At 47.8% G+C, this 17,414-nt stretch overlaps 2 protein-coding genes across 3 annotated transcripts in view; one reads left to right on the top strand and one right to left on the bottom strand.

Annotated features, from left to right (window-relative positions):
• Positions 1 to 974, bottom strand: part of ING1 (inhibitor of growth family member 1) — a 7,655-nt gene extending 6,681 nt beyond the window's left edge. The window contains exon 1 of the mRNA XM_004704303.2: positions 835 to 974. Within this exon, the coding sequence (XP_004704360.1) occupies positions 835 to 970 (136 nt within the window). The 5' untranslated portion in view covers positions 971 to 974. The remainder of the gene's footprint in view (positions 1 to 834) is intronic.
• Positions 975 to 8,071: 7,097 nt separating this feature from the next.
• The window catches only part of CARS2 (cysteinyl-tRNA synthetase 2, mitochondrial), an 88,115-nt gene continuing 78,772 nt past the window's right edge, over positions 8,072 to 17,414 (top strand). The window contains exons 1-2 of one of the 2 annotated variants that reach the window (XM_004704411.2): positions 8,072 to 8,328; positions 8,712 to 8,762. In XM_004704411.2, coding sequence (XP_004704468.2) covers positions 8,072 to 8,328; positions 8,712 to 8,762 — 308 coding nt within the window. The other variant, XM_045283955.1, reaches the window with a different exon arrangement.

Genomic DNA, 17,414 nt, shown 5'->3' with positions numbered 1-17,414 from the left:
CCAGAACCCCCGCAGAGATCGGGCAAGGCGTGAGGGGGGGTAGGGTACGGAGACTACACTGAGCAGAGTATCTACCCCCGGTACTTTATGTAACACTTCGATTTAAAGACTGAGGGTGGGTCAATGGCTTTGGAGGATGGAGAGGATGGGGCTTGGAGGAGAGGTATTTCTGCCGACCGACGTAGTCCGGGTTTAGAAGAAACAACCTTGCTAGCATCCCCCTCTCCTCTAACAGCTTCTACTATCAGCCACGGTCTTCGCTGCTGCTACAGCCATAATGAACGCTGGCACATTCCTCAATGTGGTGCTGTAATCTGTGTCCACCCTGCACTTCCCCCTTTGCCACCCCGTTCGAAAAGACACAGATTAAAGCCCCTGCCTTCCCCTCCCCCCGCCCTCTGCAACACACCACCACCTCATCACTTCACTACAAAGAGCTGCTTTGGCAGCACAGCTTTAAATTCAGACCTTTCTTTCCTCCTCCTCCTTTCTTGTCCCATGTTTTACAAAGAAGGACCTTAGTGGATAAAAGAGGCTGAAGGACCTTTTGTTCCACCCCATGACAAGAGCTACCGCTGCAGATCCCCCGTGCTCCTTTCTCCAGTTCAATAACATTACTTGCTCCCTCTGCCTCCGCCAGCTCCCAATGAAAATAAAACTACCCTTACTGACGAGTGAGAGGAGGGTAAGAGAACAGAAAGGAGACTTGAGCTTTACACATTTACACACACACACACACACACACACACACACACACGCAAGCTAGCTAGCTAGCTAGGAATAAAAGACAGGGGGATCCAACCAACCGCCCCATCCATCATCTCCGGCCCTTACCTTGATATTTCGCGTCTATTTCCCTCATCAACGAGACGTTTCTCTGCAGATCGAAAGGCAAAGACTCGATGGAGTCCAAATAATCCTCCACATAGTTCACCAGGTGAATTTGCTCCCCGTTTGCAGGACTCAACATGGTTCACCCGAAAGGTCCTCGGCGACTCTGCACGCTTTCCGCTTCCTCCACCCCCCCCGCCCCCCCTCAAAAAAAATAGCACCGCAAAATGCAAAGCTCTTTTCTCTTACTCCCCAGGCTCCCTCCTCCCCCCCACCGGCTCCGGCTCTCTAGCCCCCGGGAAAGCTACATCTGCCGAGAATGCTCCGCTCGCCCCAGCCTTCAACGAAGCGGAGAGCCAAGCAGACGCCTCCTCCCGACCGCCTGCTCCGCGGCGGCGATCGCTGGTCGCTCCGGTAACTCGCGCCGAGGGGCTGTACAGACCAGCCGAGTCGGCAGGGTAGGAAGAGAAGCCGGGAGGCGGGGAGGAATTAAAACGACCGCACAGGTCCCCCCCTCCCAGACGGCGGGGAGGGGGAGGCGGCGAGCGGGGGGAGCGGAGCGTACGAAGCGCGCACACACACCCAGAGGGGAGGAGAAAGGCAGCCCGAGTAGCAGCCGCAGCCGAGTTCGCCTTCTTTGGGGCCGTGCGTGTGCCTGCCTCTCTCCGGCAGCCAGTGCCGGTCCGGTTCCGAGTCGGTGAGGAGGAGGAGGAGGAGGAGGAAGAAGAGTGGGGGCAAGAGCTCCCCGCTGCTCTATGCGCGGTACTTATCCAACGTGGAAAACCCAAATACCAGTTTCAAACACTTGGGAAACATTCAGCCCCGCCACGCACTACGCATGCGTCCCTCTCCCCCCTCCCTCCTATCTCTTTCCCCTCCCCCTCCCGGGACTCCGGCGGTGGCTCCACCTTCTTTGCCCCCCTCCCGCAAACACGCCCCTCAGCAGTCTAGGGGTGCAATGGCAACGGGGATCACAGAGGGCTCCTGACCCTAGCCAGCGACCACGCCGATGTTTGATTTCGCCTGTCATCTTCCCTGGGTGGCTGAAGGGTGGTAGGGAGACAGCACTTAGGACGCCTGGGGCAAGGGGGGGGCGATGGGGTGAGGTGCAAACTTTGCTAGGAGTTTCGCGCTTCAAGGGAAAGCCTGTTCGACAGCACTGCACACCTGCCAGGGGACATTACAGTGGCTGCCTCTTTCACTGTAAATCCAACTGAAATCAGATAGATGGCAAAGAACCCGCTGCCTCTGAGACTATCGGACTTAAAACCGCTACTTCCACCTACAGCCCCCTCACTCTCCCCCTACCCCTCCCTCGCGACCGGTGTATAAATACGACAAGGAAGCAGCGCTGACAACTGCAATAGCCAATCCACTAGCCGCCTTACCTGCACTGTCCAATCAGAACGAAGAGAAGGCGGGACGAACATTGATAATTCCTCTCTGGCTCTCACTACTAGAAAACCACGTCCTCCCGAGGGCAGAGGTTTAAGGATTGCAAGAGAGGAAGAGGGCGGGTCGAAAGTAGAGCGGAAGTGGTGGCGCATGCGCATTTCTACTTCAGGAATTAAAAAGGGGAGGCCGCTGGCCCGCGCGGGAGGATACCTACCATTCCAAGGCTGGACCACCACTCCCAGCAGCCTCGACAGTTCCTGCGCCTGCGCCGTTAGTCACCGCCCTCCCTTTGTGTCTCTTCCCGGCGTTCAGTTTCGAACGGCTTGGAGACAAAGGGGCTTGCAAGTGAAGCTGTCCCCCACTGTCCAGAACCCCCGCAGAGATCGGGCAAGGCGTGAGAGATTTCTTCCCCTATTCTCCTTAGATTATCCATGTCCTTCCAAGCTCGCCTTTAGACCCTTATCCTCTTTCTCCCATGCCTTGAAATCCGCTTCACCCTGTTGCAAAAACCACCAAAAACAAGGTGGGCAAACACCCGGTCCATCAGAGTCCTGGGAGCCTTTGGCTTTCTGAGTTCTCGCCTCATCTTCTCTCTGCCCCTCTCCCCTCCCCCCACATATCTTCTCTCCCCACCCTAAACTCCCGGATTTAGGTCTTTCCGAGCTCAGGCGCTGAGCAACCCTGTTGCCTAGACAACAGGGCCTGGAGCGCGTCAGGCCCCGCCTCTTCCGGTTGTGGAAGCCCCACCCACTTGGCCTTGACCCCTCCCGCTGCGGCCAGGAACTCCTGCCTTTGTTTCTATTTCTCTCCCACCGCTGCGGTTGGGCATTGGGTTTGGACTCGCCCCCGAGATGAGATTGCGGAAAGAGGCCCCGCGGGGCTGTAGCCTCCCTGCACCTCGGAGGTCTCCTAGGAGTGGTCGCTCCGGCAGCTTCCTTTAGCTTGTGCAGCTGTTACCCTGGTTTGATTCTGGTTTGAATTCTGTCTTGACTTTTTTTATCCTCTTTTATGCGCTAACGTGGAAAGAGATGGCCTGTCGGCCCTCTGGGCGGTTCTTTTACCCTTCTCACCAGATTTTATTTTTTGGAGAGTCCCGTCAAGATCCTGTATCCGTTTAAATTCAACCTCCAGCTCTTGAAAAACCTGTATGTCAGCTCAATGTCAGGGCGATTCTCCATTTTTTCACCCTGTTTTTGGTATGGGCATAGTCGGTGTTGGCTTGTATCTCTCGCTTAATCGTGTTACAGTCGAAGACACACCACTAGTCGTCAAAAAACATTACAGTGTAGTTTAAATGGACACGTTCTGGTGTTGTTTGTGATATTTGATAAAAGAATGTATTTTATAAAATATTATTAACCGCAGTGGTGCTCGTTCCAATGCTTTCTAGGCTGTTTTGTGATGTGAATATCAATACAAGTGAGACTAAATCATAGCTTTTGTATTTCAAATGAATTGTCTGGTTAAGTTATGTTGCTGCAGTGATAAGCGAGAAAGACTATTTACACACTGAATTCGTGAGATTTGAACTTCACTAAACCCACACACATCAAGAGCAAGTTCAGGTTGCTAGATTCTTGGGAGAATGGTTGCTAGTTTCGTTACAGATTCATACTTCTTTCAGACAGTGAAACGCAAACGAGGGAGGTTAAATAGCTCATAAACAAAGATGTATTGGCCACTACCTTGCAGCGTATTGACTACGAGTTGGGCTGCTAACCTAGCAAGGTCAGCAGTTGGAAACCACCAGCCATTGGGGGGAAAATGAGGCTTTCTACTCCTTTAAGAGTTAGTCTTACAGGGGCAATTCTTCCCAGTGCTACGGGGTCACTATGAGTTGGAATCAGCTAGTTGGTTTTTTGAATCTTGTGCAAAAAACAAACAAAAAAACCCAATACTGACACTACGTGGAAACATTATACCTCTTTGCAGAGAGGGGTATCATAAGGTTGAATAAAAGACATACCCTTTTCTCAAAGCTCATACAAGTAATTTAAAAGTACAATGACATGAGACATTCGTTTAATCCTTACATTCAGTGGCTCTTCAATAGTGTTTCTCTGAACACAATTAAGGTTAGAAAGAATGATTTACCCAATCCAGAGATAATCAAGGTGGAGTCTGACCTAGGTTATCTTAAAAAAAAAAATCATTACCTTATCTGAATGATCATTTCCTCTCTCCCATGTTGTTCATGGGTTTCACAGACACATAATTTAAAAATATCGTATTCACTCAACAAGAAATTCTTAATGAGTGCCTGCCCGTTGGCAGAGTGAGTTACTCATTGGGCTGCTAATCGCAAGGTCAGCTGTTGGAAACCACCAGCAGCTCCTAGGAAGAAAGATGAGACTTTAATCCTGTGAAAGTTTACAGGCTCAGAACCCACAGGGGCGGTTCTACGCTGACCTACAGGTTCAATATGAGTTAGAATCAACTCAGTGGTAGTGAGTTGACCCAGGGTCAGCTACTGTTCTAAAAACTTTAGGTATAGTGGTGAATACGGAACTTATGATTTCTAGAAAACATTTAACCCACTACTTGGGCTAAAAATCAGAATGTATTTTATTTACTGACTTACCAAGTTCTTAATTGTATCTGCACTTCACATGTTGTGTGTGCATTCCCTTATTTCCTGAATAATCTTAGAAGGCCAATGGATAAACATGATTGTGATGATGCATTTAAAACATATGACAGAAAAAGTGCCTAATTGTGAAGAGAGATTCAAGGAACTTGGTGTTTTTAGTTTTGCTCTTGGGATGGGTGGCAAAACTAGATGTTTAAACTTCTAAAACTGTATTTCTAGTTTAACTTGAGATGCTTTCAAACCTATAGGAGTAAAAATGAATATATAATACAAAAAAATGTCAAATTTTAAATGCCTTAAATATGTGGTCATATCTACAGTGAGTTTACAGGGTTTTGCTTTGAAAAGACAACGTAACAGAACTACATTTTTGCTGCTTTATTAAAAATAAAACCTAATGACCAAAACTATAGCCAGAGTCAATTCTGATGCATAGTTAATCCTAGAGGGTGTGGGAGATTATAAATCTTTATTATAAGAGCAGATAGTTCAAGCAGATAACTTGGTCCTTCTTCCCAAGTGCAGATGGTGGGTTTGAACCGCAGACTTGTTAGTAGCTCAATAGCTAACCCACAACGCCACTCGGACAACTTTGTGTAGTAGTTTACTCATTACTATCAAGTCGATGCTGACTCAGCCACTCTATAGGACAGTGTAGAATTGTAACTGTAACTCTTTACTGGAGTCAAAAACCCAGTCCTTCTCCTGTGGAGTGGCTGGTAGTTTTGAACTTTATACCTTGGACATTGCAGCGGACCGAATAACCCCTATACCGCAAGGACTAATAAATGGCATCCTTAATATTTTGGAAGCACTGATTTTTATATGGACTCCCTGGGTGGTGCAAATGGTTGAGCACTCAACTACAAACAGAGGTTATCTGTTCAAATCCACCTGGAAGGTACATCAGAGAGTAGACCGTCTTGGAAAACAGCTTCAGAAAGGGCACAGCCTGGAAAACCCTGTGGAGAAATTTGTCATCCTGAGTGGAAACTGGCACGTCGACGACAGATTTTCACACGCTTCCTTAATTTATCTTAGATTTTGGAATGGACACTTTTACTTTACCTTCATATTCTACCTGCAAGAAGGATCATTTTTAGATGCATTCTTGTTTTGGAGATCCCCCAAAGCCTCGAGGAAGTGCAGCATTGCTGCCTGTCTCAATGGCTGAACACTTGAGTACATGGCTAGTTTCCTGAAGACAAAGGCTACCATTGTTGATTTAAAAGTCACAGTTTTCTAAGGCCAATTCAAATATGCCAACTTCCCAGACTTATGTGCAGGAGTCAGTCTTCAGTGTTAGAAAATCTGTTTTCCAACCATCTAGTTCTTTCCTCGCCTTTCTCACACTCTCACCGATGGCAGTCAGGCTTTCTGTGGCTGTTGTTTGTTACCATTTTCATGCCACATCTAATATCTGCATCAAAGTTTTCCCTAGCAGATATTTGCCTGACCAAATTTCCTCCCACCAGCACAACAGGTGGATCCCACGAGAGATGGATTGCACCAGACCTTACTAGCCCTATTCTGAATTTAGTGCTAGGGACAGTGTGGGGAGTTCAACAGAATTTACAATCTAAAGAACTTAGTTGAGAAGGAAAAAACTCACATAGAAGGAAAAGACAATTACAAAATAACATCAGGACAAGTACAGCCCATACAACAAGGAAAGGGCTATCCTAAAATAGAATTTAGAGTCGTCAAGGAGTATATGTAGTTAGTATTGTAGATTGCCATCGAGCCGATTCCAACCCATATAGGGCTGGCTAGAACTGCCCCTGTGGGTTTCTAAGATTGGAACTCTTTTCGGGATATTATGGGAGGAGAAAGCTTTAAGGAGATTAGAAGGCCTTGTCTTTCTCATGGAACAGTTGGTGGTTTTGAACTGCTGACCTTGCGGTTAGCAGCCCAAAGCATAACCATTATGCCACCAGGGGCCTATTAATGTAGGAGTGACTTTATTCTGAGAATCAGGTTTTCTGAATACTTCCATTTACATTAAATAATTTGGAACAATTGCAAAAATAAAATTGGGGAGGGGGAGAGGGTCAGTAAGTACTCTTGGAAAAAAAGAGCCCTGGTGGCGCAGTGGTTAAGCAGGGGTTAGGCTTGTCACTATAAGAACCCACCAGCCACTCTACAGAACGATGTGGCAGTCGTTGGCTTCCTTAAGGATTTCCGCCTTTGAAACCCTGTGGAGCAAGTTATACTCTGTCCTAGAGGGTCACTGAGCCAGATGAATTTGGTGTCATTAAGTGGGCTTAGGTTTTGAACTCTGGGCATATATCTATCTTGGGACTTTGGGATTTACCTTTATATAGTAAAACCCAAATAAAAAAATAAACAAAGCAAACAGAAATTTGTGCTGCTTCGAAGAATGCAAAGGCAAGGGCTTTTTAAAAATACACTTCGCAAGACATTAATTTGCAAGTAACTAAAAATGAATCTCCCTATTTATTCATAACTCTCTCACTGCCGGCAGTCAGTGCTGACTTAGAGCGACCTCCTGAGGGTTTCTAAGGCTGTAACTGTTTACGGGAGTAGAAAGCTCCGTCTTTCCCCGCGGCTTTGAACTGGTTTTGAGCCGATCACGCAGATCGCAGCCCAACGGGTAACCACGGTTTAAACGAAAATTCAAGAGTTCTGTTGCTCTTAAAGAGATAGGATGATAGGTTGGATTTTTAAGTTTAAAACAAAGCGGCAATTTCTATGGATTGGTAGTGGGCGGCATAGGGCCTGTGTGTTGGGGCCGCAAACATATTTTGCTAGGTTTCAAAGGCTCCCGCGGTGAGGCGGCTGAAGTCAGATCGGGGCGACAAGAGCAAAACCTGCCGGGCAGCTGCAACAGAGGGGGAATTGCATTTGGTTTGCACCACATCCAACAGATGCCTGCAACGGACAAGCGGTATTAGGAGAAAACCTCCTTACTTTGGGGACGGAGGCGCGGCTATCGCCACGCCTCCTTGCAACCTCCGGGCAGAAGCTGCCGTGGCTCCAGTCCCGATGTCGCCTCAACCTCCCAGTCGGATCGCACCCTCCCTCCGGGGTAACGAAGACGCGAGCCCAGTCCAGACTGAGATGCCCGGCCGCTTCCCGCAGCCGCTTCCGGGAGTGGGCGGAGTCCGGGCGTCATCCGGGGCGTGGTCTGTGGGGCGGGGTATTACGTCAGCACTCCGGGGCGGAGCCTGTGGCCCCGGCTGCTGCTCGCTCCCTAGATCTTACCTCTGTTGCCTGCACTTAGCCAGGCTGGTCATGCTGCGGTCGCACGGGGCCCGCCTGTCGCCCACCCACCGCTGGCTGCGGGCCGGTCGCCTCTGCCCTCAGCTCTTCCTGGCTGCTCTGGGCCTCAGGCCGGTGGAGTGGGGTCGGCTCCCGGGCCGGTCAGTGTCGGCGGAACGCGGGCAAGGTTGGCTGCAACCTACGGGCCATGCCACGGGCGTGAAGGTCTACAACAGTCTAACCCGGAGGAAAGATCCTTTAATAGTGGCCAACGCAGAAGCCGTTTCCTGGTAGCGTTTTGACACCCTCTTGGGGTTTGGGGCACTTCTTCAGCGGCCTCGGGAGGTGAGGGTGGAGGAAGCGGAGAAGGGAAATCGATGTAAATATATCATTTTCGGGTGGTGTAGACGTGCTGCTGGTGCAAGGGGATTGGGTTCGTAGATGGTCAAGATTTATAAAAGAATTTGAAGGACTACGCTGACCATACCAGAGTGTGTTCAAAGTTAATTTATGGGGAGTGGTTATGAACTTAGGGATTCATGAAAGGAATAGAGCCTGGGTTTGCTTCTCCAACGCCCCCTAGCCCCATGGTGACAAAAAGCGAGATGATTAAATGATCCTGGAAACCAGGAAGGCAGATATTTCACATGGTGGATTTTCACTTTGTTCTCAGGTACAGCTGTGGACCCACTGTGTACGATCACTCCCATCTTGGCCATGCTTGGTGAGTTTCTTGGGTTGGTGTTTTTACCCTTCAGGGGGTTCGTTTACTTTGGAAAGAATGGACCTTTTGCAGGTTTCTTTAGCTCACAAGTGGCAAGTGAAAATGTTGGAATGCCATGTCTCCTTCGGTTTGAAACTAGATGCTTCTTGCTTGATTTGGGGAGACACATGGCGGCCTTTCCAGGAGCGCTGAGGTTCATGTGGCCTGGAGTCATTGTAGGCCCCTTGTAGGTTCGCTTCACAACCTTGGACTCATTGGAGTCCAAGGTTGGGGTTTGTTTTTGTTGGTTTGTCTGTTTTTGGCGAGCAGAGATTATTGTAGCAAACGTACATATAACAAAACACTTGCCACTTCAACAGTTTTTGTATGTGCAGCATGACATTAATTGCGCTCACCTTGTTATCACCACTATCTCATTCCAAATTTGTCTCAACCTTAACAAACAGAAAGTCAGTGCCTCTTAAGCCCCCACCCCCACTCGCCCCCTGACAACCACGAATAAACTTTGGCCTTTGTGTATTTGTATATTCTACATATTGCATGTAAGTAGACATGATCCACGTATGTGAAATACATACTTTATTGCTTTGAAATTTGCTTTTTAAATTTTTGAGATGAGACTGATAATAATATCATCTCTATTATTTTTTTTAGATAATGTCAATAAAATGCTGTTTAATCCAGTACTTGATGATGTGAAGTACAACTGAAAAACAAAACCAAACTCACTGCCATCGAGTCAATTCCAATTCATAGCAACCCACAGTCCAGGGTAGAACTGCCCTTGTGGGTTTCTGAGATTGTAATTCTTTAGGCAGTAGAAAGCCTCATCTTCCTGAGGAACAGGCGGTAGTTTCAAACTGCTGACTTTGTAGTTAGCAGCCCAATGCATAACCACTATGCACTAAGGTGCCTCCTGACTTATTATAAGGGTTCAATAATTATTGGATTACTGTAATCATTAGGGGAGGAAGATGAGGCTTTCTACTCCCATAACGAGTTAGTCTTAGAAACCCACAGTTATATCCTGGCTTGTAAGACTGCTGTGCTGTGAATCAACTTCGCCCTGATGGCAGTGAGTTTGTTGTTTTTCTTCTTCTCCTTGTAGGTGATACAACCAAGATCACAGATTTTGCTTATCTCCGTCTCTTAACTGCCTGTTACTTAAATCAAGTTTACCCCCTCCCAAATACTTTGTGTCCATTTTAGATAGTTTTGTTTGCTATTATTCAGCCTAGGAGCCTTGGCAGTATAGAGGCTATGCATTGGGCTGCTAACTGCAAGGTTAGCACTTTGAAACCACCAGTCACTCCTAGAGAGAAAGCTGGGGCTTTCTACTCCCATAGAGAGTCGTGGAAATTCAAAGGGGCAGTTTTGTCCCACAGATTCACTAAGAGTCAGCATCGACTCGATGGCAGTGAGTTTTGGTATTATTCGACCCAGACTAAAACTGTTCTTTCATTCGTTTATCCATTAGGCTTTCAAAGAAATTATTTTTACCATTCTGCAAGAGCTAAATTTTTTTTAGTTTGTTCGTTGTAACATAAGTGACATAGGGGGCATTTTTTTTCCTCCACTTGGGTGACTGTACCTTCCATTTCAGAAAGCTTGTTTTTAGCCTTTTCATTGATGTATAAAATACAGGAAGGAGTACGGGTTTTATGTCAAGAGGCAAATGAATGTTTGCACAATTTGATTAAGAAGCCGAACATTATCTGCACCCTAGAATCCTCCTTTGGGTCTCATTTTATCACCACCTCTCCCTACCTCCAACTTAACTGTAACCACTATTAAATAAGCATGTTTTCCACGTTGACGATTCACTCTTCCTAAGTTAAAACATTTTCATCAGGAAGAGTCCTTCCATTGAAGAGGTCCCCGAGAGGTAGAAAATAAATACTGTAAGATATTCGGGTTGGCGGGTGGATAAGGAGAGATACTAGGGCCATCTTCCCCAATTAAGTACCCATACCACAAGCCAGCCTCCTGCACAAAAGCACTCATCTTAACTTGCTCCGTGGCTTGGGAAGTTCATCACTCTGCTCTGGCTCCTGCTGCTGCTCCTCTGAATGTGTAGCTCTCCTCTGGGTCCAGGAGATTCACTGGGCCAGAGGATACCCTCCATTCCTGGCTTTTGTTGGCAATGAGATTCCCTCCTGCTTCTCAGAAGGCTCATTTTAGGCACAGCAGGATGGCACTCCAGAGACTTACTTTTCCCAGTTACTCACAGGGAAATCCTATCAGTATCTCCCCCACCTTCTTACCAGGCCCATTCGGGAAAAGGACCTTTGGCGGATATTAGAGACTTTGACCAGAAGAGATACATTCAATAATTCACTGTAACTGCAAAGGGGGATAGAGGGTCCCTGGTAACACAGTGAGTTATGAGTTGGTTTGCTAACTGCAAGGCCAGCAGTTCAAAACCACCATCTATACTGCAGGGAAAAGGTGAGGCTTTCTGTTCCCACAAAGAGTTACAATCTTGGAAACTCACATGTGTGACAGAGTGAAAATTCTTAAAATAGCTCTTCTACCCAAGTCTCTGTAACCCACCAAATGATGGTGTGGGACTGTGCATCAGGGCATTTGTAACACTCATAGAAAAGATTGGTCAGTTGTCATTCCCACTTCCCTGCCTTTGAAGGTTAGCCATCTTTGAAGCAGCAGTTGAGAGAGGAACTCCGGGGATCTTGGAAGAGCGCACCCAAGATCTCTGTCTGAAGTGGCAGAGACCACTGAGACCAGATGCATCAGCAGCTGGCATGGAGACTCAGAGGAGCAGTGTTGAGATTATGGGCTCCTTCTCACCTGCCTGAGACTATGGAACAGAGTGACACATGGACGGGCTTCCCGGCTGAGCACACACACACACACACACACACACACACACACACACAAGAGACTTGGCTGCTGTCTGTGAAGACCAATAACTATATCCTTACTGTTTGGTGGTCCTGACTTGTGGTAACCACTTGACTTCCCTATTGACCCCCTTAATTGTGAGTTTGGTGTGCGAGTTCTGTGTGGTCATTGCAAAACATCGTCAAAGCCAGCACAGATGTAGAGGAAAGCGTGGTGTCAGAATAAAGATTAAGGAGGAAGTGTGGAGGAACATCTGACCCTGGCAATAGGAAACCCCGGGGAGATCCGACCATCCTCCGTTTCCCGTTACTACAACAGGGGCCCATTCTACTATGTCTTATAGGGTCACTCTGGGTCAGGAGTTACTCCCTGGCAGTGAGTGAGTGACTGAATTGAAATCAGCACTAGGCTACACAAAGTCTGCTTTCCAAACTTTGTACCATTTGTACTCTGCTTCTCCTCTGGGTTTCGTAGGCCATGCAGTGACCGCACAGAGCTCACAGACCATGCTTAGACAGGCGGTTGTTACCGAAGCAACCGGCCACAAAGCACACAAAGTCCAGCAGGTTCCCCAGAAGAAGAGAGCACCTCGCTGCCCACTCCAGTCCAGGGCACGTCTCTCAGACCTCGTCCTGGCCACCTTTGGACAGGTTCCTCTTGGCATTGCTGTCTGTCTGTATGGCTCATCAGCAGCAGGGTCCATTGTGAGCCTCTCCTGTCTTCAGGGTTATATCCCTTGTACCCGTGCTGCAGCTCTTCTAGAAAGTTCCATCCTCCTTTCTCCCTACTGCTTCCTACTTCCCTCTTCTTTCCTTTCTTCTGATCTTTTTGTTTCTCCTTTCTGGCAGAAAAACCTCCGTGGCTACTTATAAGCTTGAAGTCAGGGCCCTTCCCATCAGGGCAGAAAGGGACCAGTTTTGGTAAGCCAGAGAGACTTCATTTGCATAGTAGACTGTAGTAACCTCATTTGCATAATCTGTTAACCAATCCCTGCAAGGTGCATACAAATCACATGGCTGACTCCCCAGGACAAGACAAAAAGTATCAAATCCAACCTGCTGTTGTTGTTTTTTTTAAGGCCTTCCCAAAAAAACATATATTCCCTCCTAGTTCAAGAGACCAAAGGCCTTTGGATTCAGGGTGCCAGAGCTAAGGGAAGGCATTTTCTATTAGCTCTCTGGGAAATCCAAGGTTTCAATATACTTAGAGTATATCACCCAACCTGAACCAACGTAACAAACCTTTTCAGGTAGAAAACTCGGCCAAGAATAACTCCTGAGAGTTTGGGGCAAGCATCTCGAACTGTTTGTCGGAAGAATCCACATTGCTACTTCTTTCTGTTGTGGAGCAACTGGTCGGTTGGAAGGAGGGCTCGTGTGGCTAGCAGCCGAGCCATTCACCACGGAGCCGCCAGGGCTTCTAAGGCAGACATTCCCAGAGAGAAACACTTTCGCCAAAGCTTGTAAGGTCAGAGGGGTCCTGGTGGTGGCATGGTCCCATAAGGTGAGCAGTTGGAAACCACCAGCCGCTCCACAGAAGAAAGATGAGGCTTTCTCCTTCCATCAAGACTTGAACTCTCGGAGACCTACGGGGGTGGTTCTCCCCTGTGCCCCAAGGTTGCCCAAGTCGGAGATGACCCAAAGGCAGTGAATGAGAGGCGATGAAAGCTCAGAACTCTTCTGTTCTCTCTGGGGTCCCCACTCACGTAGGGCTGCTTTGAGGTGAAATTGACTAGATGGGAATATCTCATTTTTCAAAAGTGGGCTTGCGTGATCTTTTAACTTTTTCAGATTCACCTCTTACCATTTCCTCCTTCACTAGTCTTAAAGAAGCAGACTTGAATGTTTAACCAACGTACTTATAGCACTCATTATGTGCCAGGCACGATTCGAAATGTGTTACAAATGCCAACCCACTGAACCTTCCTAACACCAGATGGAAAGTGCTGTTAATAGCCCCAAACTAGAGTAGGAAAAACCACCATGCAGAGGTGGTAGGAAGTTTGCCCAGGGTCCCGAAGTGAGTCAGTAATGAATGCGGTCAGCACTCTCCGGAGCCCATGTTCTTGGGTAACCATATTGTGCTCCCCCAACTTTAGCTTCAGCTCTGCCCTATGCAGGGCTTTCTTCCTGCGTTTCACATGCTGGGACAACACCTTCCCTTGCTACCAGTGTAGCTTACACCTTTTCAGGCCTTAGCAAGACTACTCTGTCATTTTGCTCCGTCTTCCCAATCCTTCCTCAGTTTGTTGCAGTTCTGCTCCGAGTAGACAGGGGTTAGCGCAGTGTCTGGCACAATCCCAAAGCCAGGAAGGATGGGCATGGTTGCTGTGGCCCATCAAGCAGATTCTGACTCATGCCAATGCTACTAGGCACAGTAAAACTGCCCTGTGGAGTTTTCTGTCCTGTCATCTTCAATGAAGCCCCCCTCCAGTTCTTTTCTCCCACAGAGTAGCTAGTGGGTCTGAACCAGACCTTTTTGTTAGTAGTTAGTTAGGTAATGCCTTAAACAGTGTTCTCGATTTTACCTCTTGCGATTCTAATATCCATTACAAAATTCACGATTAAAGGGTTGTTTAAGGAAGCTAACAAGTTGTCCTGGCAGGGAGATATACTCAGGGTTGAGTTGTTTATCAGGATATGTCACAAAGTTCTTCCAGGTCTGCTAATGAATGCCAAAGGGCCATACTACTCTGCTACAAGCCTCACCCTGAAGGCATTCAGCTCAAGCTCCCTGGGTCAGCAAACCCAGCTCCTTGAATTAAGTGTCCAGAAGCACCAAACCCTAATCAACTGCATCCCAAAGGCACCCAGCTCCACTTCCTTGGGTCAGCAAGCCCAGCTTCCTTTATTAGGTGCTTAGAACAGCCCGCTCTGTAAGCCAGCGTCCTGCACCAAAGCACTCAGCTTTACTGGCTCTGTCGGTTGAGAAGTGCATCATTCTGTTCCATGCTCTGGCTCTTGGTGTTGCTGCTGCTCCTCTGGTGGTAGAACTGTCTTCTGGATCCAGGAGGTTCACTGCAGGGGGGAACTCAGGTCCAGAGGACACGCTCCGCTCCTGGCCCATGCTGGTAATGAGATCTCTCCTGCTTCTCAGAGGGCTCATTTTATACACAGCAGGGTACCACTCCAGGGAATCCCGTTTGCAATCACTCATAAGTGAATCATATCAATATCTCCCCCCATCTTCTTCCCAGACCCATGCAGATTAAGCTCGTTTGGTGGGACTCAAGAGACTTGGGTGAGACGAGCCATATTAAATAATTCACTGCCCCTGCAGTGCTCAACCATTGTGCCACCACAGTGGGTAGGGCTCCGTTTCGTAGAGATATATCTGAAAAATGGCCTTCATAATTTCCAGGAGAAGGAAAGAAATAGGCCAAGATGGTTCAAATAGTGGGGTGGGGGTGGGAGGAGGGAGGAGGGGTGGTTAGGCCCAGATTGGGAAAGATTATTTCATTATCTGGCCTGAAGAGTTGGGTTTTCATTCACAGTGGATACCATAGCATTGGAGATTCTTAAATAAAACTCTATAATGCTGGGAATAATCATAAAGTCATTTAGACGAGCATCTTTTTTTTGTTGATTGAGAAAGCTGACTTCTCGAGAAGTCAAATGGTCCGGCTGACAGTCGTCGAGTTCGTGAGAGTGTTACAGAGAAACCCAGGGTCTCCTTAGGGCAGCGCTGGGCTCAGCTGGCTCCCGTCTCAGGCCACCCAGCACTTGCAGGTGTAAGTGCGCACAGCTGCGCATGACAGCTGTGGTAGCAGCGCTGTGTTGGCAGTATACCTGTAGCATCTCTGGGATTGAAGCCACTCAGACCACTCAGTGTCTCTGAACACACAGCCAGGGCAGTGCCACCTCAGCTGTTTTCAGCTGCAGCCCCGTGGCTTCAGTGTGAGTTCTTCTTGGGCAAAGATGCCATGCTACTCTGCGTTCCCTTTGATTTGGGTCTGTGCTAATCTTTTACATTTCACCGTTGGTAAAGTCTTTGCCACTAGGGAATGCCCTAGTGACAATCCTGGCCATATTCGCCTCTGTTGCTCTTAGTGCTTGTGGGTACTGCTGGTGTCGGTAGGTGTTAGGCTTCCCCTCAGGACGGTCCCAGGTAGACTAGAAGGCAGTGGTGCCCGCTCCATCTTCCTGCTTAGTCACTTGCTGAAGTCCATCGTTGCAGCCATGTGTCAACCCGTCTTCTGAGGGTCTCCCTCACCCTCCGTGGCCCTCCACCGTGCAAAACATGAGGCTCTTCTTTAGTGATCAGCCCTGCCTTGAGGATACGTCCAAAGTCAGTGAGCCAAAGGATAGGGCAGTAATCTGCCTTTCCAGTTGTTTTCATTGGCAAATTCGCGAAAATGTTCTTCTTCATCTGTCTTTGTATGGAAGGGCCAGGGAAAACTGCCCACGTTTTCAACGGGTAGTTTCAACCCTGCTGGTAGTTGAAATGCTGGGGGGGGCATCGCTTCTATAGCAGCTCCCTAGCACTATGCAGCACACCAACCACTGCAGTGTGACACACTGACAGAGGGGTGGCAGTGCCTTTGGACAGTCGAACCCCGCTCTTCTCCATGACGCATGGGGACACTCCCCACTATGCAGATCAGAGGCTCTCGATTGTTCATTCAGGCCAACCTGCATAGAAGTCTCCTGGGTTGGTCTGACTTATAGGTAAGCAGACTGAGTTTTTAAGAGGTTAACTCTCTCATCAAGGTGTTTTATCAATAGAAGTGGAATTTAAACTCTGCTGCTGTTTGGGGGAGAAGGTTAGGTGAATGTGGGTGATTCAAGCAATATAATGGGATTTTCCTTCTTTTTTTTAAAAGGAAAATGGTTTTATGATTTCATAAAGAGAAGTTGCATAGAATGATGGAGTGGAGCATGAAATTCTCTGACCTTGATTTACCAGATGGTTTTTATGGGAAAGCCTGGTTCTTGAGATTTTAATGAGTTTTAAATGCTTTTGGTTGTAAACATCTGCATTAACCCACTGTCGTATCTAGATCCACTGGTATTTTAATATTCCTCAATGGTGTTCTCACTTTTTAGGTGTAATCCTACACAGCCTTAATAGGATTGTATCTCTCTTGAGTGACAATCATGTGCTTTATTTTGTCGTAGTGAAAAATTCCGATCATTCTGGAATATGCACAAGGACAGTAAAAACTCAGATAGCAAGGATCCCTAGTGATGCAATGGATTAAGTATTTAGACAGGTAACGGCAAGGTCAGCCATGTAAACCCGACCGCCAGCAGTTTCCAGGGCTGCTGCTCCTGTAAAGATTCCCACGACCTTGGAAACCTGACTGAGCAGTGTGGCCCAATGGCTGTGGGAGTGAGTGCTACAGGGGGGATTCCCAAATTCAAGGGGAAATCTCACTATCTTCAAATTCTATTTTTCCACAAACTTTCTGAAGCCAACTGAAACTCAGTACCATTGAGTGAGCTCTGACCTGTACCGACCTTGTGTCGGGTTTGGGGGACTATAAATCACTGTGGGAGCAGGTGGCCTCCTATTTCTCCTGAGGACAAAGGTGGTTTCGTAGTAAACTATTTCTTTCCATGTAGGATACTCAAGTTAGATCCCTAGTCAGTGCACCTCAGGAATAGCCAACACCCATCTGCCCGTGGGAGCCGAACAGGTTTCAGCGGAGCTTCCAGATGAGGGCAGAGTGGAACTACTTTGGAGAATCAGCCAGTGAAACCCATATGGTCACAGCTGACTGGCCTTCAACTGATCTCAAGAAGACTGCAGCTCTGGACAGTGGTTCATTCTATGGGGTTGCCATGGGAG

The sequence above is a fragment of the Echinops telfairi genome, unplaced genomic scaffold (assembly GCF_000313985.2).
Source record: "Echinops telfairi isolate 266 unplaced genomic scaffold, ASM31398v2 ScPeMD7_7467;HRSCAF=8505_1, whole genome shotgun sequence".
Taxonomy (NCBI): Eukaryota; Metazoa; Chordata; class Mammalia; order Afrosoricida; family Tenrecidae; genus Echinops; species Echinops telfairi.
Note: the sequence above shows the minus strand (reverse complement) of the source record. Positions and strands in the feature narration are given on the sequence as shown.